Source organism: Gigantopelta aegis, chromosome 3 (assembly GCF_016097555.1).
Source record: "Gigantopelta aegis isolate Gae_Host chromosome 3, Gae_host_genome, whole genome shotgun sequence".
NCBI classification, from domain to species: domain Eukaryota; kingdom Metazoa; phylum Mollusca; class Gastropoda; order Neomphalida; family Peltospiridae; genus Gigantopelta; species Gigantopelta aegis.
Genome location: NC_054701.1, coordinates 47,366,447 through 47,393,601, shown reverse-complemented (window position 1 = coordinate 47,393,601; position 27,155 = coordinate 47,366,447). Strand labels below are relative to the sequence as shown.

The window sequence follows — 27,155 nt, the reverse complement described above, 5'->3', positions numbered from 1 at the left end:
ACTATCAATGTTTTTTTTTTACACGTGTCGATAAATTCGACTGCACGAGATCATTGTTATGTAGCTCAGTGGTACATCGCGCATGCCTGGCACACGATATATCGTACAGGATTGATACCTGTCAGTGGTTCAGTTATGATCGTGGTTTATGCTGTTCCATTCCGATGAAGTCGTATAAAAATCCCTTAATGGCAACAAGAAATATCTTCTTATATGAAGAGTGTTTATATGGTGATTGGCAAGAAATGTCCATTATTATCCAAAGATGTTTTTAGTAGGACAAATAAAGTGTTATTTAACTATAAAGGTAAAATGTTGTCGTGATTTTATCTTTTTTCAAACATATTAAGAAAGAAATACAAATGCACGCCATCCACCAATCCAGCAACAAAGCAAAAGTAGATGGGTGAGACAGCAGAGTCAGGTGTCCAGCAGGAATCCTTCAGCACAAGGTCATGCACGACAACAGGGTCGTGTGGCTGTTACAATGCAGAAACGACCTCAAGGTCAAATACCTAATAAAAAAACGATTTTACGCAGTCAAATGCCTGATCCAGGCCTGCTTTCTCAAGGTCAAAGGCCTAGTCAAAGACTGCTTTCAAAGAGTCCTAGTCCACAACAAGGTCAAATGTCTAGTACAAGACGCAATCAAATGCATAGGCCAAGGCAAGGTCAAATGCCTAGTCCAAGAAAAGGTCAAATGCCTGGTTCAAGACAAGGTCAAATGCCTAGTTCAAGACAAGGTCAAATGCCCAGTCCAAGACAAGGCCGAATGCCTAGTCCAGGTCAAGGTCAAATGCCTAGTCCAAGACAAGGTCAGAGATCCAGTAGAAGGCAGTTGCCGCAGCAAGGTCGTAAGTCAAGGCAAGGTCAGTCACACACACAATGGCAGAACAGAGAAGAACAACGACTGCCACAGTCTGCCCTATCCAGTCAAAGAGTGACACCAGAGAAAAGACAATTATCCAAACCTAGGCAGTTACCCAGTCAGCAAAACCAACGCACGCAGACGAGTAATATATTATCTTCTTTTAAACGTTTTGCTCTTTTCATTTTGTACTTACAAACCACGACGCAACTGTTCACATCTGGGTCGCTCTCTTCGTGGTAGAAAGTGATCAGCATAGAAAAGCAGTATATACATCATTACCTGTGCTTGTCCGAAAAAGGTGTAAATTAATTTTGCATTCTCTGATTAAGCTTTTTAAATCTCTATGGTAATGTATGCATTCATCAAACTCCCATCTTAAATTGCACCACAAGGGACCTGGAAACATATTCTTGATAATTTAATGTATTCCTAAAAAAACCAACTCACCAAAATGAAAAAAAAACCCAAAACACTATCGAGATTAAATTAATTAAATCCTTGAATCAATACAATTATTAAACAATCTAAATCGAAATTTAAATAGCGCTGCAATGCAATGACAATTTTTATATCTGTATATTCGTCAATGAAAGTCAAGTTAAAATGTATGTACCATAATGTTTATTCATAACCTAATTCGAAATTAAATTTGACTGCAACATAATACATATTTCGCAAATCTTTTTCACATTAATTGTACCACAGTTCTCACGGAAATTTATATGCCTCAATGAAGGATATGTATGCTTTATTTACCATAAATAAACATTGTACAAAAATACACACTTTTAGTAGAAGAGGTCAAAACGTCGAAAACGTAGACAAACACGAGTATATATATCTCTACAGTTCTAACTGTAGGAAAGATACACTTACCATAACCATGTCTAATAAAATAATATACTTTATGGCATAATCAGACACCATTTTCTATTTTGCAGGGCGAAATCAAATAAATAATCGATTACGTACAACCCAGCAATTTAAATCAGGTTCAAACGTTGGCAACTTTCAACAACGGTTACCGTCTGGACGATCACCACTACCACAGCAACAACCACGACCACCAATACAACAACTATTACGACCACCACGACAACAACGTCAGCATGTGCAGCGACAACGACAGCCTCAACAAAGACAAATACAAGTTTCACTGAGACGGGGAGGTCTTAACCGTAATGCAGTACTTGTTGGATTAAATGGAGCAAGAAATCAAGCTTTACGAAGAAATGTTCTCCAAACGCCAACAGTGGAAACTACCACACAACATAGACATCAGCAGTACCAGCAGCTTCCTGCAGGATCTGTCTTATCATCTAGACAGTCCGCGGTACAAAATAATCATGTTTCATTAAACCAATTGAAGCCTAATTCCATCAGACAGCGGACAAGGACTCTGGAGTCCACGAACCCACAGAAACAGATACAAGTGCTTCAGCAGCAACGACAGCCGCAGCAGCTGCAACAGCAGCAGCAGCAGCAACAACAACAACAACAACAACAGCAATGGAATCACCAAAAGCAACAACAATCAACAGGTAATTTAAGACAACAACCACTGTGGCATAAACAAGAGACACAGCAGCAAAAACAAATGCTGCCATTGAGGTATCCGAAGCAGCAGCAGCAGCAGCAGCAGCAGCAGCAGCAGCAGCAGCAACAACAACAACAACGACAGATGAGCGAATCACAATGGCAGAAGAAACAACCAATAATAAACCACCAACAGCAGCAACAGCTTTACCAACAACAGCTCAATGGATTTAAAAAACAGCAAATACCACCACCACAACAACAACAACAGCAGCATCAACAGCAGAGGTATAAGCCTGAACAAGAACATCAACAAAACAAGCAAACACAGATATATCAGCAACAGCAGTCAGGGCAGGGACATCTAAGTGTGCAGATGGCAAAGGGATCAATACAACCTCAACAGCTGCTGCAACAGCAGCAGCATCGGCAACAGCAACAACAACAACAACCACAGCAGCAGCCACAGCTTACACAAATAAGCCAGCAGATGCAGAATCAGCAACAGGGATATGAATTTCAGCAGATTTATCGACAACAAGACCAAAAACAGAATCATCATCAGCAGCAGCAACAACAACAACAACAACAACAACAACAACAACAACAACAACAACAACAACAACAACAACAACAACAACAACAACAACAACAACAACAACAACAGCAGATACAACAGCAGATGGACCAGTCAGTAAACCAATTTCAGTTTGGACAACCGAAAAATAAAGCAGTGCCTGCAAAAATAGTTAAGATTCCATCTCAGATTATTTCTCGTATTGGCAATCCATTAGATGCCCCAAAACCCTCTACCTACCAAAGACCACAAGATAATCCTTTTAAACCTCAGCAGTTGCAACCGGTGATGCCCAATGGACAGCCTACCCTTAATTACCAGCATCAAAAAACCCAAACTCAAATAGGTCCACAGTTGCTACAACAACCATCAATGCAGCAGCCGTTAGGAAACAGCAACCCATCCATGCACAGACAACTATCGCAGACAACAACGCATCTTCCTACACAACGACAACTGATACATCAGTGGTCAAAGTCACTGCAGCTACAACTGCGATCACTGATAGAGCTGCAACAACAGTTACTAACTAAAAAGCAAGAACAAACGCAGAATACAAATCCTAATTTAATACAGCAACTTCCTCAACAAGTTGTGCAGGCACCACAGAATACTCCTAATATCCAAACTTTATCTACAAACAACGCAAATAGAGTTACACTTTTGAATCAAAACCCTCAACTAAATAGTGGTTACCAACAACAAAAACAACAACAACAAAAACAACAACAACAACAACAACAACAACAACAATTTCAAATAAACCAACTACAGCAACAGACAACACAGATGCAACAATTTCAGAATGAGCAGCAACAGCAGCTGAAACAACAACCACAACAGCCACAGAGGGACCAACAATTGCAAAGCCAACAGCAATATTATCAGCAGCACCACCAACAACAAAAACAAGCACAGAATCATCAAACACAACAATTGCTACACAGTCTTCAAGGTCAGCAGCAAATGATACCACCACATAAGCCGCAAATGATACAACAGTTAATACATCAACAGCAGCCACTGCAGAACAATCAACAACAGACACAGGAGCAGCAACAACAACCTAATCAGTTTCTCCATCAACAAGGACAGCAACAGCAGCAGCAGCAACAGCAGCAATTACAGTCAAAACAGACAACAAACCAAATTCAATTGGGACAATTAAAAAACAAAATTGGATCTCCAATATTACTTGATGCTTCGTTACTAGGACAGCAGCAGCGACAGCATCAGCAGCAGCAACAGCAAAAGCAACAGCAACAAATACAGCCCCAACAATTAGAACAGCCAATAAACCAAATTCAGTTTGGACAATTAAAAAACAAACTTGCGTCACCAGGTTTACTTAATGTTGCGTTACAAGAACAGCAGCACCAACAACAACAGCAGCAGCAGCAACAGCAGCCGCTGCAGCAGCAGCGACTGCAACAACAGCAGCAGCTGCATCATCAACAAAAGCAACAACAGCAAATACAGCCAGAGTGGGTAGAACAGCCATTGACCCAAATTCAGTTGGGACAACTAAAAAACAAACTTGTATCTCTAGCACAAGTTGAGGCTGCGTTACGATCTCGAATGGCAATGAACTCTAATAATGGCAGTCCATTATCTGTATCAAAATCTACAGGATCAAGACAACCACAACAACAGCAAGAGAATAAACAATTTTTTACTCAGGATCAGCTGCAAAGAGCCCTGTCACAAAATAGCCAAATAAGTGGCACAGTATTACCTAACATGGATCCAAAACCAATGCCACATTCAGGAACAATGCACCTCCCTACACAACTGCAGCAGCAACAACAACAGCAGCAGCTTATGCAACAACAACAACAATGGCTGCAACAAAAACAGCCGTTACAACAGCCTCTTGAGCAAAAGCAAAAAAGACCACGGAATCAAACACAGCCATTTGCAAAATCGTACTTGCAGCAAGAAAAAGGTCCAGGACATCAACCATTACAGCGTAACAGTCCCAACATAATGCAACAACAACTACAGCAGCAATCGCAGGCATCTCAAAATGTGCTAAACGCCCATTATCCATCTACAAACAACAGAGGCAGAGGCAGAGACATCGTTTACAATCGAAACAAGACGTTAAACACAGGTTTCCAGCATCCAGCTTATCAAAGTGTAAGGCCAAATCAAGATCGCCAGTTGCCTAATTTACCTAAAAATCCAACTAGTAAAAAATCCCCAGTTAGTATCAATTCAGATCCTGCGAGTTGGGGACCCAATTTTCTAGCCAAATTTGGTGGAGTAAGATTGAATAATAACAATGTAATACCAGGCAGGAGACAACAGACCAAAGGAATACTAAAATATGTCAATACTCGTATTTTAAATTCAGGTGGAGCTGGCCTTAATAACAATGATGGCACAAATTCGGTGAATGCTGCAAGTGGTATATCATTGCAAAATAAAGGTAGCATTATTAATAATGATCGTACAAATGTGATAAATTCTAATGACTTAAATACTGGTGGTATTGTTTCAAGACACAGAAACAACGGAATACTTTTAAACACGGGGAATACTGGTTCACCGCAAAAGAACAGTGACATCTCTACACTCATCAACACCCTTGGTATTAGAAAAAATATAGACACAAGTGGTTTTGGACGTAATTTAAATATTGCAAATTCGGGATTGTTAAACACTGGACGTAACATTTCAAAACAAAAGAACAGTGGAATGACTACCAACGGATTGGGAAGAAACAATCAACTACCGAGATTAGCGAACACATTGGACTCCCAAACACAGAACAGTATTCTCAATGCAGTACTGAGAATGTTGACTTTAGGTTCAAGAAATCAGAATCAGAACCAAGCGTTTTTGCTCAATTCTAGACGTGGAGGAATGTTTCAGCCTGGAAAGCAGGCTCGGCACATTATAATACAGTCGGGTGGCAACCCACAGAGTCTTCTAAGACGTAACCAGTTAGGTATGCTACCACACATACTAAATGGGAGAGGTGGATCACTGCTTCCAGGCCAGCACAGGAACCCGCTCTTGTCGAACATTCTGCCAGGTCAGATGGGTGCAGGAATGGGCAGCTCGTTACCTCATCATCTGCTGGGACAATTTTCGTCTTTGTTTCAGAAACCAAAGTTCGATCCACGTAAGGCCAAAGTCAGATAAATTCAGGGCTCGAACTTAGCAACGACACCGACAGCAATTGCAGTAGTTGCAATACGATTTACCGTCGGTCAGGGGCGTCGCCAACGGCAGCCTTTTGCCGGCGGATAAACATTATTGCCGCCGTCATTGAACATTTGACATATGGCAAAAAACATTTGAAACTTGCACTAGGTAACACAATCTTTAAGTTCGAGCCCTGAAATTTAATATATATTTTTCTTTTGTTAAAAGATACCCGATCAGTTATACTTACCAATGACATCTTTCTAAATTCGAGATTATTGATATTCCAAAGCTGTATCTACAACATGATGAATAATAATTTATAAGTTACGTACCTGAACTTTGAAGTGTCACGAAAATCTAGTTTTAAGGAATGAATATAAGTAATTTCTTTTTAATGGGGCAGATGTAAGATCTTGGTTCGTTAGGTACCTTTTTGTTTTTAAAAAGGAGGATAGCCTTTATATTATGCATGCTACTATATTTTGAACTAATTTAGGTGTTCCTTTATACTCTACTAGTACTCTTGGAAACACCAATTGCTGAACATGTTAACAGTGCTGTTCGATTGGTATTTTAAAGGTCAATGTACGTACTATTGGAATTAGCAAAACAATTGTTTTTGTTTTTTGTTTTTATAAAAATGTAAACTGTTTTTGGTTTAATTATGGATATAAACGGTAACCACATGTAGCTGTTTAATATATTACGTTCCAGTACGACCTCCGCCTTTCGGAACACCAGAATTTACAGCTTGGTTTCGACAAATGGATCAGCTGGGGATTGATACCCCTTACGATATTCCGGATCCACCAGGTAAGATATACATCTAAACAAGGTCATATGTTTCCACTATGCAAAGTTGAATGAATAAATGAATGTTTAACGACACCCCAGCACGAAAAAACATCAGCTCTTGGGTGTCAAACTATGGTAAAGCAAAACTGAAGTGATGATCAACATCAATATAAAAACTCAACAGTTAAATTAAAACAAAGTGTAAAGAACTGTGAAAAAATGCAAAATTGAAGGCAAAATCGTGATTACATGTAGTGCCGGAGCTTTCTGCACATGTTTCTGTATATCCTTATTCTTAATGCAACTATCAAGTTAAGAAACTGATGATAATTTATATATAAAAATATTTTTGTTTTCCACTAGCGATCCCGATTTATTAATTGATTGTTTAATGTTTCTGATTAATAAGATCTTTTTAACGATTATAATAACATTTTAGGTTGATGTTCTTACTTAGAATATCAGTTTTCTATATACAATATGTTTCTGATCAATCTAATGTTTTTGTAGCTTAATCATTTTGTTTATTACCTAATGCATACTGTACGAACTTATTGAAAGATAAATATAGTTTGAATTACTACAGACATTTAGTCCATGGGCCAGAGCCGAAATTGGTATTACCTGGGCGGCCAAAGTCTCATAGCACTATGCATGTAGTTAATAAATTAGTATGATAGACTTTTCTAATGAGTAGCGTTTGGTTAGACATTACTCTATAAACATAGTGAAGCGAGGACAAATTCTTGTGCAATATTATGGGGTAGGGATAACAAAATATATCATAACTTTTCAACCAATGAACATAGCCACACAACTTAGCACTCAAAATGTTTATATTAAACCAACCTACACACTAAATATATTATATATACAAATTGGTGTAATAATTAGGTCATCAGAGGTCAAAAGGTCATGACATTGTTGATTTCAAAAGTCCGACACCGTGGCATTAATGGTAGCACTGCTTCATGTATTAGGTACATATTTCAACTCAACTGCCTAGAATGTGAATGTGAGTAATTAAACGGGTCATTGTTAAAATGTTTTGAAAAAATGTGCCTTTACAAAAAACGACAGAAAGTCATATTTACAAACTAACATAAATGTGTGAAACACCCATAATCACTTTGCAGGCAGTCAACAGATCCTTACACACCACCAGTAACAATTAGAAAATAAGTAACATTGGATTATATTTTTGAAATACAAATACATATGTAATTGTTACAAAGGCTTACTAGTCGGATGCGTGCTACAGTAGCAGCAGGTTGAGGACAGTCTCTTTAATTGTGTTTCGTGTTAGATCCAACCCCGCCACCTCTCGTGATGCCGCCAACACTTCCACCAGTTCCACCAACGGCTGCTGTTACAAACGGACTGGCGCCACAAACACAAGGAAATGCTGCCCCAGGATTAGAGTTGGGGAAACTTTTGACTTCACCAATCGGTATTTCTTCCACAAGTGTAAATGTGCCAGGCAATGCAGGTATTTGGTTTTATAGACAAATTAAGAGAGAGAGAGAGAGAGAGAGAGAGAGAGAGAGAGAGAGAGAGAGAGAGAGAGAGAGAGAGAGAGAGAGAGAGAGAGACGACTAGTTATTTTTGGTTACCAAAGCAGTAATCTATAGATGATAAAAGAGTTCCACTGAGATGTAACTAAACAAATTATACAAGAAGTAAATCTGAATAAAAACTACAATATTAACTATTTCGAAAAAGTAAGCTTAGGACACCCCAAACCTGAAATAAAACATTTACTATTAAAAATAATACGAAGTGAGCTCCGTGGTCTAGTGGATAAGCTGCTGGACAATCAAGTTGACGACAGTGGTTCAAATCCCGTCAAAGCTGGCTCACACATTCATTCATCTTTCTCATCTATCACCTTCTGCCTATCATTCTCATTATCTTAATATAAAAAAAAACCCATTTCAATTTCTCCCACGATTTCAATCTGTTTCGACCCTTTCTGTCCGTTTTCTTCGACTCGTTCTTCTGAGCTGTCCACACCATCGCCTACCTGTCTCAACTTCCTCCACGGGTGCAGTCTCTGTATTTCCCTGCACCCATCTGGCATCCTCATCCTCTGCCGCTAATAAAGCTGGTCTGACCCACGGCACTAACTAACGACTGCCGGTAGTAGGGGTGTATAGTAGGTGGTTACAAGTGCCTCTTAACAGTGCCAGAAGTAACTACTGAACACTCCCCGAAGTGGTCAGACTAAGCACACAGCTAAAAGCTGATGGGGAATGGCAGGTGTGTGACACAGATAGCCACAAGAGACAAGCACCTGTCGCGGTTGGAGAGACAAGGACTGGGATGTGGAGGTGGACAGCGAAAGAAGTTGAAAGATAGGAGGAGTTGCCAGATCGGGAAGAAATTAGATGGAATTCAAAGGGAGAGAAAGGAAAGGTGGCAGTGGGATAAAATAATAATAAAAAATAAAAAAAAATAAATAATAATACGAACTTTAAATACATGTATTATTTTTACAGACACATAATTATAGCATGTTGTATTTTGCAGTCCCCCAATTACCTTTAAATCCAACTCATCAACAAAAGACAACTGAAGGTAAATAAGAAAAAAATATGATAACTAATGTTGTCTTATAATGAAAGAGTAGAAGATGTGTAACAATTTGCCAGTCTCGAAAAAATTAAGTTTTGTTTCTTAAAGAAATAAAAACAATTTAGAAATAATACCCCCACCCCTAGAATATAATACTCGGCGCTATTACCACATAAACAAACTATTTAAATAAAATAACATAAATACATGAAACTACCACCAACTTCAGTAACAACAACAAAAACAACAACAGCAACAGTGAAAACATAGGATACATTTTGTCATAATTACTATTTCAATGGAGGAGTAACAAACAGTACACAGTGAGAAATAGTAAAACCTCCAGAAATGGTCGAATTCTGTTTTACTATGATAGCATGTTTCACCTTTGAAGATAAATATGTTTGACAATTTTCTCAAAGCTAGTAGATGCATAAGTTTTGCATTCAAATGCATGTGTAGATACCGGTGTCTTCAAAAGACTTGCTGACAACAGAGACTTCATGCTAAAAACAATTCAACCATCCCATCCAAAACAAAATACCACCCCAAGAGATATAGATAAAGGGGAAATAAAACATAAATAGAATAATAAAAACAAAAATAGCTAATTGTCGCATTAAATCATCTTGGACTGTATATTTGTTTTAAAATCCTCTAAAATACCATGAACATCTAACACTCAAAACCAATACAATAAATGGTCAGTTTCGTATTGTTTGTATTTTGCAGTAACTTCGCTTCCACAATCACCGCAGCCTGTCCTCAAAAACCTAGGTACATCGCCAGCACCAGCACCAATATCAGCAGTGATGGACCCAGCAACCAAATCACTTAATTCTTTGCTTATTCAAATCTTAGCATCTCTAGCACCCGAAATCCTTAGGATGAATATGTCGGATGTAGCAAACGCAAAGCACCTCGCCTTATTTGAAGCACTGTTAGAAGGAACACCACAAGAGTCTGTTTCACAGTCCAACATAGCAAATCACCAAGTTACAGCAAGCCCTCAACAGACAAAGCCACAACAGAACAACCCAGCTCACCAAGTTCCAGCAAGCCCTCAACAGACAAAGCCACAACAAAACAACCCAGCTCACCAAATTCTAGCAAGCCCTCAACAGACAAAGCCACAACAGAACAACCCAGCTCACCAAGTTCCAGCAATCCTTCAACAGACAAAGCCACAACAGAACAACCCAGCTCACCAAGTTCCAGCAATCTTTCAACAGACAAAGCCACAACAGAACAACCCAGCTCACCAAATTCTAGCAAGCCCTCAACAGACAAAGCCACAACAGAACAACCCAGCTCACCAAGTTCCAGCAATCCTTCAACAGACAAAGCCACAACAGAATAACCCAACTCACCAAGTTCCAGCAAGCCCTCAACAGACAAAACCTCAACAGAAGATCCTAACAGCACCTTCAGTGTCTACATTACCTATAAACAATATAATGGGTAGTCAGCAAACTCACCAGAATTATCAATATTCACCTACAATCCCAACTTCTAATGGCATAATAAAACTAGAACAGTCCAATACTTTAATTCAGGGGAATCATGCAGCTCTACCCATTCCTTCTTATCAAAAACCGGTTGTAAGTAATGTCCCTTTACATCAGCCATCTCAGAATGGCCAATATGACTCTTCTAACGTTCCATATAACACGAGAGTAATGCATACCCAAGATCAGAATTATTCTCCACCCATAATTGACACTCTTGTAACGCAGAATCAACCTGCGAATATTCCTTTATCGACTACTCGAACATTAATAGACAAAAACACCATAACCAGCCAAATCTCTACTAGTGCTCACCAGAAAGATATGAATGCGATGACGTTTGGACAATGGAAGTCTGAGGTTCGACCTGTAGATACAGCCAATATGATGCCTATGGCAGCAGAAACAACAGTGGTGGCTGGAACAAAACCATTGCAAATTAAACCAGACCAACTACTGTTGCACACACCCACTAATCAACAACTACCTGCGTCCAAAAGTTATACGATTACACCTGGATCAAATATAACTAATGGAATCATTTCGGCTTCAAACGCAGGAGTATCTACGGCAGTGAACAATGTTAGACCAGTACAGTCAGGACCTACAGTAACTGTAAATAATCAAATGCCTGGAACTAGCAGTCAAAGTCAGCTTCAGACCATGATAAATAATTTATCTCTAACCCCATTTGAACTGGCCATATTGGTATCTGTTTTACGTGGAGGGTTTGAGAACAAAATTCAGGAATCAGTAAGCAATGTGTCGAGTAAGTCTAATATGATGAATAATGCCAATATGATGAATAATCCCAACATGATGAATAATCCCAACATGATGAATAATGCCAATATGATGAATAATGCCAATATGATGAATAATCCCAACATGATGAATACTGTCAATATGATGAATAATGCCAACATGATGAATAATGCCAATATGATGAATAATCCCAACATGATGAATAATCCCAACATGATGAATAATGGCAATATGATGAATAATCTCAACGTGATGAATAATCCCAACATGATGAATAATTCCAATATGATAAATAATACCAACATGATGAATAATGCCAATATGAAGAATAATCCCAACATGATGAATAATGGCAATATGATGAATAATCCCAACATGATGAATAATCCCAATATGATAAATAACCCTACGACCGAAGGACCGAAGTCTGTGCATCATGCACAACCTGCACAACCTGTGCAACCTGTGGACCAGTCATTAAATGTCGCATATACACATTTTAGTTCTGTTTCGAAAATGCTACCTAACAGCCAGTTTGAAAGAGAGTTTAACGTAAACAGAAGAACATCTGCCACGTTTAATGCAGATAAACAAGCACCCCAAGAATTGTATGGTGTGATAGAACAAGAACAAGTCAATGACACAATAGTTAATCTTATGCCTACACCAGGTAGTACTAGGCCTGCTATTGCCAACAATCTCCCTTTAGGTGTTACTAATACCCAACAGACAGTAGTAGGTTGGATTCTAAATGGAAACAGAAATAATAACACCATATTGTCAAGTTCTGGAAATAAAACATTAACTAGAGTTCCCAAGCGGTTGTCTTCAGGGATACATTTATCAACATTCACGCAACAGAACATGGAACAGGAAAACAAAGGCATCACGTCTGGCCAAAATTCAAGACGTGATAAGGCACAGGCAATAGATCAAAACTATAATATAGAAACTAATGAAAATAACTCAAATCAAAGAATTGCCAATGGATTGAGCGAGACAAAACATCAATTTAACACTATTTCTGTGCCACATTCCCCCAAACATACAACAAAATATAATACTAATACTAAACTTATCAACAGTAAAAAAGAACTGTCACCCAGAAATACAGCATTACCAAATGGAAAACTTAAATCATTTAATTCCAGAAATGGTAATGTTATTATGTCTGCTGCAGCAAATAAGCCTATTGATCACACAAAACCGAACCATGGTAGCTTACCAAAGTTTAAATTAAACGAACAATTACAGCTAGAAAATCAGTTTGATCTTCAAAATCACCCAATTATGTTAGATTTGTCCTCTTTAACACCTTTCGAAATGGAATTGTTAAAGGCTCATTTGCCAAAGGAACTGAGATCGGTGGTGCCAAATATGCCAGCTGCAACTCTAGCTGCAGGTTCTCAAACTGTTATCTCAGAAACTGGACCTGAAAATGCATCAAGTTCGATGGCAAACAAACAAAATACGCCTACAGTGGAACAGTCCATATCCAGCACCTCAAACGCAAACCTGAATAAGACAAATGCTGCATCTGTACTTCCGAAAAGCAATCATGGACTTGATTTATCGGGATTTTCGTCATTGGAACTAAATATGCTTAAGTCAGCTCTCGTTAAACAAAACACGAACTCCATTTCTTCGACAGGTAACTCCATTCACGGATCAGCCCAACCTAAAATTTTGAATACAAACGTGCCTCAAGACGTAACACAGTCTTTAGATGCAAATTTAGTTACTTCTAAAACTGACTTAGCAAACACTAGTCCTAAAATTAAGAGCCTATCTTTCGATTCTAACTCGGTCACATCAAGCAGCAATGCAATTACGAATCCAACAGAGATCAGTTTTACAGAACAAGTTCAAACACACGCAGAACCACAATATTCTGGTTTATCTTTCTTGTCTAAAAATGAAATAGAGATTCTTAAATTAGCTCTTCGTGGAGGGACCTTTCCTAATGCTTTGCCCAGACAGCCAACGGCAAATAACAGGAATAATAATGCTCTTCCTGTTGAAACCAATGCTTTGCTACCAGTAGGACAAAATACTATCAGCATTAGGTCGCAGTTAATGTCCCCCAAACAATCATCGCCACAAGCAGGTCTTTCTACTTATAAACAAGGCACTAGTAACTTAGATATACCAATGGAGGTAACAAATTCGATTCCATCCAGTAACCAACCAGCAAATTTAAAAAGGTCTGCAAGCAGAACATTGATATCATCTGCGGCAGGATCGGCTGCCAATAATAAACTTTCTGTGGCGAAGTCTGGGATAAGTTCTTCTAATTTGGCTGGTGTATCTTTGACACATTATATCGGGAAGTCCGCAACAGGTGCTGTTGGTAGAAGTCGTTTGTCCCAAAACACCATTACGAAAGGAATATCTTCAAATTTCCACCAGTCTGAAGGGGTTCATGGAATCAAAGAAGTGCCTGAGCTGGACGGGTTAACAGCAGGTGAACATAATCCATTGACTAGCTCAGTAAACAGTCTTCCTGTTATTAACCACAACGTGAGAGCAGCTGTAGCATCCAATATTCCACCTTCTAGTATCCCTCTTGCAAACCACATCAATACGGTTGCAAACACCCAAGCATCAGTGGAACTAAACCCTATGGATGGAGCCGCCCATGACGTTACTATTAATGATGGTGTTAATGCTCCACAAGTGAACTCAGTAAACATCCCAGCTCCTAAAATACTAACAGGTGGAAATGGTGACTTAAATCTGATTGATTTGAACCCACCGTTTCTTGCAAATGATGGTGTTCGTGCTCCACAGGTGAACTCAGTAAACATCCCGGCTCCTAAAATACTAACAGGCGGAAATGGTGACTTAAATCTGATTGATTTGAACCCACCGTTTCTTGTAAATGACGTTTCGACAACCTCAGCTTCAAATGGTGGAGGACTGACAACTAGCAAAACTGTCCAAGGTAAAATTCCTTTTGGTCCATAAATATTGATAGGAAAATAAAGCTTTACTAAATCTGTACTAAATTGCTTTATTTAATGGTTGATGTATTTTTCTACCTTACAAATATTATAAACTAGTAATTAATATTCACTTTTATTTTACTAGAAGTAAATATGTAGATTGTTTTGAAAAATTGTGATATTTTTATCTCAAATAAAACAAAACAAATAAACAACTAACAACGTTCTTTATAAATAGTTCATTATTCTTAATTATAATTAATAGTGAATTTTAATGGAAACTGCACATGAATTATTCAATAGTTTTGAAAAAGATGATACCTTTGCAAATTTTCAAAGCATCATATTTAATTATTTAATTGTTTGACATTCAAGCAAATTCATTTATCTATGCCTTTGTTTTGGACCAGCAACTACCAACCCCGCCATGACAGTTCTTCAATATTTGAGAAAAATGCTGGAAATGCCGACAATTGAGGGGATGAAAAACTTCATAGCAAGTAAATATGCAATATAGCTTTGTGCCAAAATATGCTTCTTTAATAAAGCTTATGGCATACCGAATATCAGCAAACCTAAAAAAAACCTTTATTTTAAGCAACTGCTACTTGAATGTATAGTTTACATGCCTTAAGCCATTAGAATTTATTTTTATCAGGTAGAATTCAGAATGCCGCTCGAGAAAGCCTTAAGTTAAAGTTTTTTCTTTAACGAAATCACTAGAGTACATTGATTTATTAATCATCGGCTATTCAATGGATGTTAACACTTTGGTAATTTTGACATAGTGTTAGAAAGGAAACCCGCTACATTTTATGCATTAGGTCAGGTCATAGGGTTTAACGTGCACAGTCAGAACAAGCTGTTGTAGCGCACGCCTGTCATGGACCCGGTGTCGACAATTGCTGACTCGTCCGTCCAGGACAAGCTTTTTATCCATTAGTAGCAAGGGATCTTTTATATGCACCATACCACAGACAGGATAGAGCAAACCACGGCCTTTGATATACCATTCGTGGTGTACTGGCTGGAAAAAAAATTCGACTAATTTTTAATCTCGGCTTTATTCTTCTCAGGCTGACGCCATATAACCGTAAATAAAATGTGTTGAGTGCGTCGTTAAATAAAACATTTCTTTCTTTCTTATTCTTCTCGAGTCGAATGGTCAGATCATTTATCATTTTATCCATTTAAGGATAAAACTGAAATATCGTGCCATAACCAGGCCACGTGCGTATAAATCATCGAGTCTAGTGTCAGTTCTTTAATAACGTCTTGAGACTTTAATGTCATTGCAACGCATACAAATTGCATGCATGTGATGTCAGTAAGCATTTGAATGTAGACTATATTTGGGAGGTATTCTCTATTTTGAGAGGTGGGATGCACACTACTTATTATATGCCTGAGGGGTCTGCTCAGGTTTTTTGTTTTGTTTTTTAAATACATAAATAGTTTGACTAAAAAAAAACCCTGCTTCCCGAGCCTCACATGTCAATTCTGGAACTATTGATGTCGAATCACATATTATCGTGACGTCTTTTGTGGACAAAACTCACAAGATACATCAAAGAACAGAATTATCCTAAACAATAACTATAAATAAACTATAGATTAATGCAAGAACATGTTCATGAGAAAATAAACACTTTATTTGTTGTTTTTTTAAACTAACTCGTGACATGAATAATCGTAAATTTCATTCGTTGCATCAAAATTGTGACAGCTGGTTAGCTGTAGGCTTGTTATTTTGTCACTTGATTGACATCAAATTGTCTGATGAACAAATTGGACAGTATTTCACAGGATGTTTTTTCATTATTCTCGTATACTTACAAGTTATATGCTATACCTATTAACACATGAACTATAGAGTTCTACGTTCATATATGCACTGAAACCAGACTACATTAATGGTTTCTTAAGCCCCAGAGACTTGCATATTATTCGTCCCATAAAACAGCTTAGGCGATAACAAATGCTATAAGAATGCATGGGGCGGAATTTAGCTCAATAGGAAGATCTCTTGCTTCAAGGATCGCAGGATCGAACCACCTCGGCGGATACATTAGGTTTTCCCAATCCCATTCAGTGCCTCACGACTGGTGTATCGAAAGGCTATATGTGGTGCCCTGCCTGTTGGAAAGAACATATAAAATGTCATTTGCTAGTAATGGAAGAATTAGCGCGTTTTCTCCGAAAAACCTGTCTCGGAATTAACACATGTTTGAGATTAAATAACTGATGATTAATGAATCAATGTGCTCTAGTGGTATCTTCAAAATTCATAGCATAATCAGTGTACATGTAAATATAACATATTGTAAATGTATTCATGCTGACACCTATCAACAAGGAGAAACCTTTTGTGGGCCCCGTAGTCATTTTATAGCATATCATGATTGTTTTTTCGTGTAGAATATAAATATTTCAAGTTTCAATGCATTTAATAAATCCTCGACTTTCAAATCTAGGGTGCTAATGAATAATCCGTTTGTGGTTGGCTGTGGCATTTTGCTATTTAAAGAACGGCGTCCCTGTGACGTTCGGAAGATCTAATGATCATCAGTATACCCATTGGCTTTTCGCCCGTTCCAACCAGAGTTTAACATGTGGCATATCAAAGTTATGAAGACCTCCATATCTATTATCCACAATATTAAAGTACTTTTTGGCTATATTCGTGACGTTATGTACCCCCAAAAAGAAAGAAAGAAATGTTTTATTTAACGACGCACATTTTTATTTACGGTTATATGGCGTCAGACATACGGTTAAGGACCACACAGTTATTGAGAGAGGAAATCCGCTGTCGCCACTTGAATGGGCTACTCTTTTCGATTAGCAGCAAGGGATTTTTTGTATGCACTATCCCACAGGCAGAGTAGTACATACCACGGCCTTTGATATACCAGTCGTGGTGCACTGGCTGGAACGAGAAATAGCCCAATGGGCCCACCGACAGGGATCTATCCCAGACCGACCGCGCATCGAGCGAGCGCTTTACCACTGCACTACGACCGGCCTCGGTGGCGTCGTGGTTAGGCCATCGGTCTACAGGCTGGTAGGTATTGGGTTCGGATCACAGTCGAGGCATAGGATTTTTGATCCAGATACCGACTCCAAACCCTGAGTGAGTGCTCCGCAAGGCTCAATGGGTAGGTGTAAACCACTTGCACCGACCAGTGATCCATAACTGGTTCAACAAAGGCATGGTTTGTGCTATCCTGCCTGTGGGAAGCGCAAATAAAAGATCTCTTGCTGCTAATCGGAAAGAGTAGCCCATGAAGTGGCGACAGCGGGTTTCCTCTCAAAATATGTGTGGTCCTTAACCATATGTCTGACGCCATATAACCGTAAATAAAATGTGTTGAGTGCGTCGTTAAATAAAACATTTCTTTCTTTCTTTTACTGCGCTACATCCCACCTCTTATGTACCCCAACGTCACAGCACATATATAATAAACATTCTCAACTTTATAAATCACTATGGGCTGGTTTATCACATCACTATCCTGGATTTTTCAGTCGTGGTAGGCTTTGATGTTTATCTATCAGATTCGAACAACGAGGTTGCCTAAACATCATTTCGACTCTGCCTTGTGCAGACATACGATTTTGATTATGGAATACGATTTTGTCATCCAGATTGTATACATGCCATCGACGTCCCAAACTGCGTTCACCTAACCACAAAAACACGAATACGATATTTACGAAAATACTATTCTACATTTTTTCAGCTACGATACCTGAAAAAAAATAGATTGCGTTTGCGTTTGCAAAAGTACCGTACCGCGCATGTGCTGTTCGTCATTTCCCATTTTTAAGGCCACTACATGAAAAAATATATGTTTCTTACTATGTTGAATATTTTTTTTTAAAAAGAAGAAAATTCAGTTTTTGTCAAGCTTTCTGGTCCGATCCGCGTTTTACCAACACACATGATGTCAATACGGATAGGCATTACGTTTATACCAGTGAATAATTTGTAAAATATAATTTTTTAAAATGAATTGATGCTTAATTAACATAATTTATGCACTCAAAATTATTTACAATTATTTACTATTCACTACAGTACAGGCACAAAAATGTAGCATACCTTTTGCAAATCGTATGGCACATGTGAGATCATGTGACACGCATCGAATGTTAATTCATCTTCCTCCATTTTAAGTCAATTTCTAAGGGTCATGTGGACCCGATGTCAGTAATTTTAAGGAATAAACAAAAATGACTTAGTAAAATTAATGGCTTTAGGGGTTTGTAAAGTTTTGTATTTAGATACTTACTTATCTGAACTTTATTTCTAATGGAATTGTTCATGAACTGTGAAGAAAAACTCACAAATGAACGACAAGCAATCGGATGTTGATTGCGCCAACCGTGCACGAGAAAACAAACTGAACGGAGTTGGAAGCATAACACAGTTAGGGACATTGACGATATATTGCATACTAAGACTAGTATGTCGTTAAACAAAACAAACTTAACCAAGGGTAGTAACCCTTCTAATATATATGCTTCCAGCCATTTTTATATTATGTTGAATATATTTGCTGGCGTGATTAAATTTTCCAATAATTATAAATTAAATGTTAAAATTTTAATTTTTTAAAATTATTATTATTATTATTATTATTATTATTATATATATACATATACATATACATATACATATACATATACATATATATATATATATATATATATATATATATATATAAGATAGAATTTCACGTTTTAATGGAATAAGCGCCTTTCACCCGTAACGGGTTCATCAGTTCCCTGAAATTCTATCTTTTTTATATATTCATCCGATACACTTCATTTTAATAACTTTTACTGTTTGAGGATATCTGTTAGCAACCATTGTAATAATGATATAATACCTTTAACCATTTTTATATTTTGTTTCAGAATATCTGTTTGCAAGCGTTGTTACTAAATTGTCAATGTCATCAACATCAACAAACTTAGGTAAATTCAGTAGTTTAAAGTACCATCAATCTTGTGGATAAGGTAATAAGTATGTGTATTCAATTGGAAAGTAATGATGACCCCGTGGGTGTGCGTGTGAAACACCCAAATACTCTAAAATTAAAAAAGAAATTAAAAAAGAAGCACAAATTTCTTTCCTGTTCAGGTCTTGTCCTGCTTTTCCTTAAATTTCCGTTCATTCTTTCTCTTGCTTTGTCTTGCCTTGCCATGCCTTATCGTCACTTTCCTTTCCTTGTGCCTTAATATTCTGCTTTACCTTCTTTGTCTTGTTTTGCAATGCCTTATATGTCCTTCCATTTGCCTTGTGGTGTTGTTGCTTTCTTTTCCGTCAGCGATGTGGTGGTTATCATTCTCACCACCGTCAAATAATGTGTAATAAACTTTAGCCTGTATATTTCCACTCAGTGTGTCTCCATAAGCGTACGAGACAGTGTGGCAGAGGAGCAACTGCCCCCCCCCCCCCCCCCCCCCCCCCCGCTTCCCTGGACCAAAAGTCAAATTCGGGAAAAAAAATATACAGATATTCGGGTAAAATGTGCTTATCGGAGACCTTTTTACCATGTATTTCCTCCATTCTACCCCCCAAATTAGTTGTAATGGAAGTAAAAATGCGCAGTGATGCGTCTGCAACACAAAATAGCTGTTTGGTAGTAATGCTAATATGAATAAATGTTGTTATCCAGATTCTGTCATTTTCGTTTAATTTGGGCAAAAGCCAGCCTGCACCCCACCCCCACCCCACCTACACAAATGGTAGCCCGTAAGACTATGGGTATCTCTAATGAGCATTGTTTTAAATGTCAACAGAATAATGATACATTGAAGCATAATTCTTTTATTAGATGTTCCTTCATGTAAACAGATGCGCTTTAATTTTCAGTTATTAAAAAGAAAATCTACAACTTTTATATTGGGTTATTTTCATTAAATAGTTGTGTGATAAAACAATATTTCAGAAAAAACTATATCTTCAGCATCTTCGAACACAACTGAAGAACACGCAGAAGAGGAGCAAGGACTGGGTAAAGAATATACACAACATTGAAGCATGGCTTTAATACATACTAATAAGCTATTGGGACTCCCAATCTAAGTTTATAATATTCCTTGAAATTAAATATTGGTAATATTATTACAGGCCATCGGTCTACAGGCTGGTAGGTACTGGGTTCGGATCCCAGTCGAGGCATGGGATTTTTAATCCAGATACTGACTCCAAACCCTGAGTGAGTGCTCCGCAAGGCTTAATGGGTAGGTGTAAACCACTTGCACCGACCAGTGATCCATAACTGGTTCAACAAAGGCCATGGTTTGTGCTATCCTGACTGTGGGAAGCACAAATAAAAGATCCCTTGCTGCCTATCGGAAGAGTAGCCCATGTAGTGGCGACAGCGGGTTTCCTCTCAAAACCTGTGTGGTCCTGAACCATATGTCTGACGCCATATAACCGTAAATAAAATGTGTTGAGTGCGTCGTTAAATAAAACACTTCTTTCTTTTCAGTAATTGTATATATATATATATATATATATATATATATATATATATATATATATATATATATATATATATTAGCGAGAAAACATTTTCATTGGACCATTTTCATTAAATAGCTTCTGTGTAATATTGCAATATTTCAGAAGGTACAACGGTTGCCCCAGACTTAACAACTGAAGAACCCTCAGACGAGGAACAAAGCGCAGGTAAAACATCTGCAATACATTATACATTTTAAACTCAGTCACTAGCTCTAGAGAGTTACGCAGCCAAGTGTCTTTAAAGGTCACTTTTTATACTCTCTTTTGGTGGCTACTTAACACAGGTTTGGCTGTACTTTATTTAAAAGAACAATTCTAACGTTATGGCTGCTATAACATGTTTCCGTCTAATGTAGCCTTTATAACAATTGACATGATAGGTTCATTAGATTTTCTTTCTTAAAATATCAATAGGTTTGTGGCCCTTTAAGTGTTTGTAACAACTCAGCATGGAGTTAAGTCTGGCAGCCAAGGTGCATATGTAGTATACACAATGTTGTTCTTTGGTTTCTTGTGTATGATACCAAACATGTGAAGAATCAGCTTGATAACACCTACATTTTTAATGATGATAACTAGTTTAACGTGCCCATATACCACTAGGGTTTCAAACACGGCCATCCCGAGTCCGACAATCCGATAGGATCTTTGGCCCGACTCGGGATGTAGTGGGGGGGGGGGGGGGGGGGTGAAAATGGGCAGAATTTTGAAAATAGCAATTAGTAAAAAAGTTAATAGAATAAATAAAAAAAATAAAAAGCTTACAAGCCAAAAATAAAAAGAATTGACTGCTCGGCCGAATATTTATATAATTTGGAGCATTTTAGAAGGACAGTCCAAAATTAAATAAGAGAAAGAAGAGAGGATCGGACTATTTAATAATATTTAAAAAAAAAAAGTAATTTCGACATAAAATTTTGAAAGCAGATCTAAACGTTTAAAGTCCGATCGATATGTCCACGCGAGTGGCCTCGTTAAGGCCGTTTGGGTGCACAGCTTAAAGGGACGAGATGGGTTGCATCCCGTCAAGAAAACCCCTAGATTGACAGTCGATAGACGTTGAAGGTGTAGTGCTGTGCTGAAATACAGATCTTGAGAATCCGAATCCGTCTGAACGAGAGAGTATCAGACTAGGGTATAGTCCAGTCGTCATGGTTTGGTATAGTGGTGCGGACGGGCCCGACTCCGGAGAATACGAAATGGTATCACTATAAAGCAAGGTAAAGTCTAGAAAAAGAGTAGTAGGGGCCGACCCCGCTTCCTATTTCTTCTTAGAGTGGGGCGGTCAATCTTCCAGTGCTGCTAGGACAGGCTCAGACATGTAGAGACTAAACGCGAACAACCGTGGCGTTCTGCAGAATGGCCGTCATACGAGTCACGAAAAAAACCCAAGTCGACAGTCAGACGGAGAAATGACGTGGAGGCAAGGAATCTCGCTAAAAAAGAATCCAACCTGGTGGTGCAGGCTGTCGAAACGAGAAGCGTTCCAGCGTTCAATCAGTTCCAATGGCCGCATACATCCCAGTAGAAAACTTCATTTCGCTGACAAAAACAACGAAATGAAGGACTCCCAAGTCGAGCACACGAAAGCACGTGCAGTGTGCACAAGCGAAACAAACACGTCTTATCGCGTGGAGCTCCAGACTGGGAATCTCCTTTTATTATTATTATTTTTTTATTATTTTTTTATTTTTTTTTTAGCTGGAAATTTAGAGACATTTAAATGTTATTTGTTTGGTTTTTCGTCATGTGAAATGCATTAAGATATTGCTATTTATAATTTGTCCCACATTTACACAAATCCAATATAACAGCCACTCGACCATTTAATATCTTATTTGCACTATTTCTTCACTTCTACGTGGACATTTTAAATCTATCTAAAATATTATATTAGGACTTTCAATCGTGAGAAAATTATTAAGACAACATAATCTATAATTTGATACACCTTTTATTTGAATAAATTTAATATGGCCACCGCTCAACCATTGGAGATAATATCGCAATATTTTACTTCCCATTAATTTCCTGTACAATTTTAGGATGACCAACACATATTAGATAAGCAGATATTGATATTGCAAGTCAGACACTGCAGAGGTAATTAATGAGTAATTTTAACTGTCTGAAATGTTTTTGTTTTTAAAAATTTCGATTAATATAATAAAGCAATAATTTTAGAGCTGTTGACAACAATAATAATATATAAACAGCATTTTATTTTGAAGGGACATTCTTGAGTTTGCTGCAATTTTTAAGATGTTATCGACTAACAAAAGACGTTTTAACGATTGTAATTACATATCTGCATAAAATATTAGTGGCTGTATATTAAACGTGTTTCTGATCGTTCTAGGTTAAATTTCATTTTATTTCCTAAAATATAATTTTTTCGTACGTACGAAATTACTTGAAGACAAAATCCAGTTTGGACTTTTTACAAATATTAAGACTACCAGAAACACATTGAATATACAGACACTGATATTCTAAACCAGAAAATATATTTAATATGTAAGTTTAATCGTAGAAATATTTTATTAGTCGGAAACATCTTACAATGCAGCAAACTCAGGAATGTCCCTTTAAAGACATCATAGCATTCATTTACATGCCATTTTTGTTTGTTAGAATCCAATTCTACGATGGCTACAACAGAAGAATACGAATATTACGACGACTAAGCCTAATGTTACTGATATTCGGTAAGATTTGTATACAGATGATTTTTTTCTTTACTGCCTTATGATTCAAATACTGCAAAAATAATTATCGTGTTATAGACCTGGGCGTCGTTTCACGAAATGATGGCTGTTTTCATTTCATGTCAACTTATTTTCGTGCTAATATCCAATTAAGGTTCAAGCACGCTGTCCTGGGTACACACCTCATCTATTTGGGATGTCTGTTCAAGACAGCACTTGGGTTAGTTGTTAGTGGTTAATGAGAAAAAATAGGGTGTAGTGATCTTACACCTACCCATTCAGTCGTTAAAACTCGCTCTGGGTGGGAGCCGAAACCGGGCTGCGAACCCAGTACCTACTAGCCTTATGTCCGATGGCTTAACCACGACACTATTGCGGTTGATTGCAGTCTCCAATGGTTGACACACACAATTTTACATCCGTTTTCACAAAGCAACCGGATAATAACAATAAAATACCTTTTTAAAGAATTAAACTACACACGTTTTCACAAAGCAACCGGATGATAATCTTAAAATACCTTTCTAACGATTAAACTATGTCCTTTGTCACAAAGCAACCGGATGATAATCTTAAAATACCTTTCTAACGATTAAACTATGTCCTTTGTCACAAAGCAACCGGATGATAACAATAAAATACCTTTCTAACGATTAAACTATCTCCTTTGTCACAAAGCAACCGGATGATAACAATAAAATACCTTTCTAACAATTAAACTATGTCCTTAAAATGTAAATGCTGCATTGCTTATATTACCAACAATTCTGAAAATCGCGGATATATTCGGAAATCCGTGAGTTCCTTCGCCATTTCATTTTCGAAGAGATAATCGCCGAATGCATAATGTGTGCGAGTTATCTCCCATGTCTTCGTGAAATGAGAATAACCTACCGGCCTCGGTGGTGTCGTGGTAAAGCCATCGGACATAAGGCTGGTAGGTACTGGATTCGCAGCCTGGTACCGTCTCCCACCCAGAGCGAGTTTTAACGACTCAATGTCTAGATGTAAGACCACTACACCCTCGTCTCTCTCACTAACCACTAACAACCAACACTCTGTCCTGGACAGCCTAGATAGCTGAAGTGTATGCCCAGGACAGCGTGTTTGAACCTTAATTGGAAATAAACACGAAAATAAGTTGAAATGAAATGAAAATAGTTTGTAAAACTATGTATTATTAATAACACACATTTAAGCTTGGGTCCCTTTTCACGAAACGATCGAATCAGTAGCACTACAGTAATGTTGATATATTATACTTCACGAATCATTAAACTTATTTGACATGCTATACACTTTGATTTTTACTTTAAAAAAACCCCAAACAAACCTACCATTTCATTAGTACTGTATATATTTAAAAAATTTGTACACACATAATACCTGCTATTACACTCGGCGTTCAACGAACCTTTTTCTTAAGCCATATAGATTTATGTTCGTCACAGATGAGGTTTTGTGGTTTTGCCATTTTGATTTTAACTGATTATCCATTTAGGGCCAGTTTTTCAAATATTAGTTTAATCGGTGCTTAAATGTAATTTTCACTACCAAATGTTAAAATAAAACAATAGCAATCACACAGATATGTTGTATTTTTTTTTCTTCTAAATTGCTTAAATTAAAAATTAAAATATTACAATATAAACGGACAGCGTGACTAATCAAACAGCATAAACTGACAATATTAATGGAGTTTACTGCCTGAATCTGTATTTACTGATTCATATAGATTATGACAGTAACAAACAGGCACGGCATTAAACTGACAATATTAATGGAGTTTTCTGCCTGAATCTGTATTTACTGATTCATATAGATTATGACAGTAACAAACAGGCACGACAGAAGACAGAAGCAAGTAGACATTGGGGGGGGGGGGGGGGGGGGAGCAGGAGGAGGCTGACTGAGATCGAGGGCGCAAAACAAAGTTTCTAGGGGGGGGGGGGGGGTATGCTTACCCGTAAACTTTATAAAACTAGATGCCCTGAAACACAATTCCCTGCATTCTACATTCTACAAGTAAAATTCACCTCTACCTTAAGATTTACTACCAATAATATTTTTGCCTGACAAAATGAAACAAACCATCATTTCTTCACATCATATAATACAACAACCTTAATTGTTTTTTGCACTTCAGGAAACATGGACGACTGACGATCTTAGTTCATAATTTGTTTTTGCACTTCAGGAAACATGGACGACTGACGATCTAAATTCATAATTTGTTTTTGCACTTCAGGGAACATGGATGACTGACGATCTAAGTTCATAATTTGTTTTTGCACTTCAGGAAACATGGACGACTGATGATCTACGTTCAACTTATGACATACTGAAGCTCATTCTCACATCAACTCTTCTGAGGTTGTAGCAGACGGCTCATATTGTTCATCAAGCAAATCATCAGACAGAAGACGCGTTGGCTTATCAATGTTCTTTTCGTTTTTACATTGATGTCCGACTTTGTACAACCCTTGGAAATTATCGTGCTATTTAATGTACAGAGATATTTATATAAGAGTAGTATTTAAGTAGATCAAATTATAACACATTTAGCAGACCCATAGAAACGGAGGGAGGGGGTTAGAGTGGCACGAGGAGCTTGTGCCCCAACTAGATCACCATAAGATTTACCTTTTTTTGTCTTCTACCAGTGTATGTATAGTTTTTAAAGAAGCCGAATATTATCAATTAAACATTGTAATTTTCTTATTCAGATTCTATCCAAAGATATAAATTTTACGGTGGGCGGAGGTGAGAGTGGGTAGCTCTGCACTCTAACGCGTTCGGGCCCAAACATATCAACTTCCTTATGTGTCTGTTCAGTATTATTATCAAACATTGTAAATCATTATATATTTTATTACAAAATGCCATTTAACGTCTTTTACTTATGCTTTAAAAATATATAATTAAATTATCGTGCCATTCATTACCTGACATTTATTTTAGTTTTTCTTCTAAGTATGTCAATATTTTTCAGATAATATATTGGAATATATGTTTTTAATAGACTGGTTTCAGTAAAATAGGTTAAAGCTGCAATATCGACGCAATCTGATTAAAATTAGCTCTACTGGTCTACCAGTAGATCTAACAGCATTGCGTTGACTCCCATGTCCAGATGACATTTCATCTATAAATAACAATTTAAATATCGACCACTTACA

At 37.6% G+C, this 27,155-nt stretch overlaps 2 protein-coding genes across 5 annotated transcripts; both read left to right on the top strand.

Moving 5' to 3' along the window:
• The first annotated feature begins 544 nt into the window (after positions 1-544).
• LOC121368676 (putative uncharacterized protein DDB_G0271606) lies at positions 545-3,273 on the top strand. Its single transcript, XM_041493415.1, has 3 exons — positions 545-869; positions 1,813-3,097; positions 3,261-3,273. The coding sequence occupies exons 1-3, from the start codon at positions 545-547 to the stop codon at positions 3,271-3,273; spliced, it is 1,623 nt and encodes a 540-aa protein (XP_041349349.1).
• On the top strand, positions 3,265-27,155 carry LOC121368140. 4 transcript variants are annotated; one of them, XM_041492729.1, is made up of 10 exons: positions 3,265-6,114; positions 6,855-6,953; positions 8,242-8,424; positions 10,242-14,726; positions 15,138-15,227; positions 19,651-19,710; positions 20,706-20,753; positions 21,371-21,433; positions 23,903-23,976; positions 26,276-27,155. In XM_041492729.1, exons 1-9 carry the CDS (start codon positions 3,273-3,275, stop codon positions 23,953-23,955), a joined length of 7,923 nt encoding a protein of 2,640 aa, XP_041348663.1. In that variant the 5' UTR covers positions 3,265-3,272; the 3' UTR covers positions 23,956-23,976; positions 26,276-27,155. The 4 variants fall into 4 exon arrangements, with proteins under 4 accessions (XP_041348663.1, XP_041348660.1, XP_041348661.1 ...); XM_041492726.1 differs by having other exon boundaries at positions 20,688-20,753; XM_041492727.1 differs by lacking the exon at positions 26,276-27,155 and adding an exon at positions 26,123-26,134 and having other exon boundaries at positions 20,688-20,753.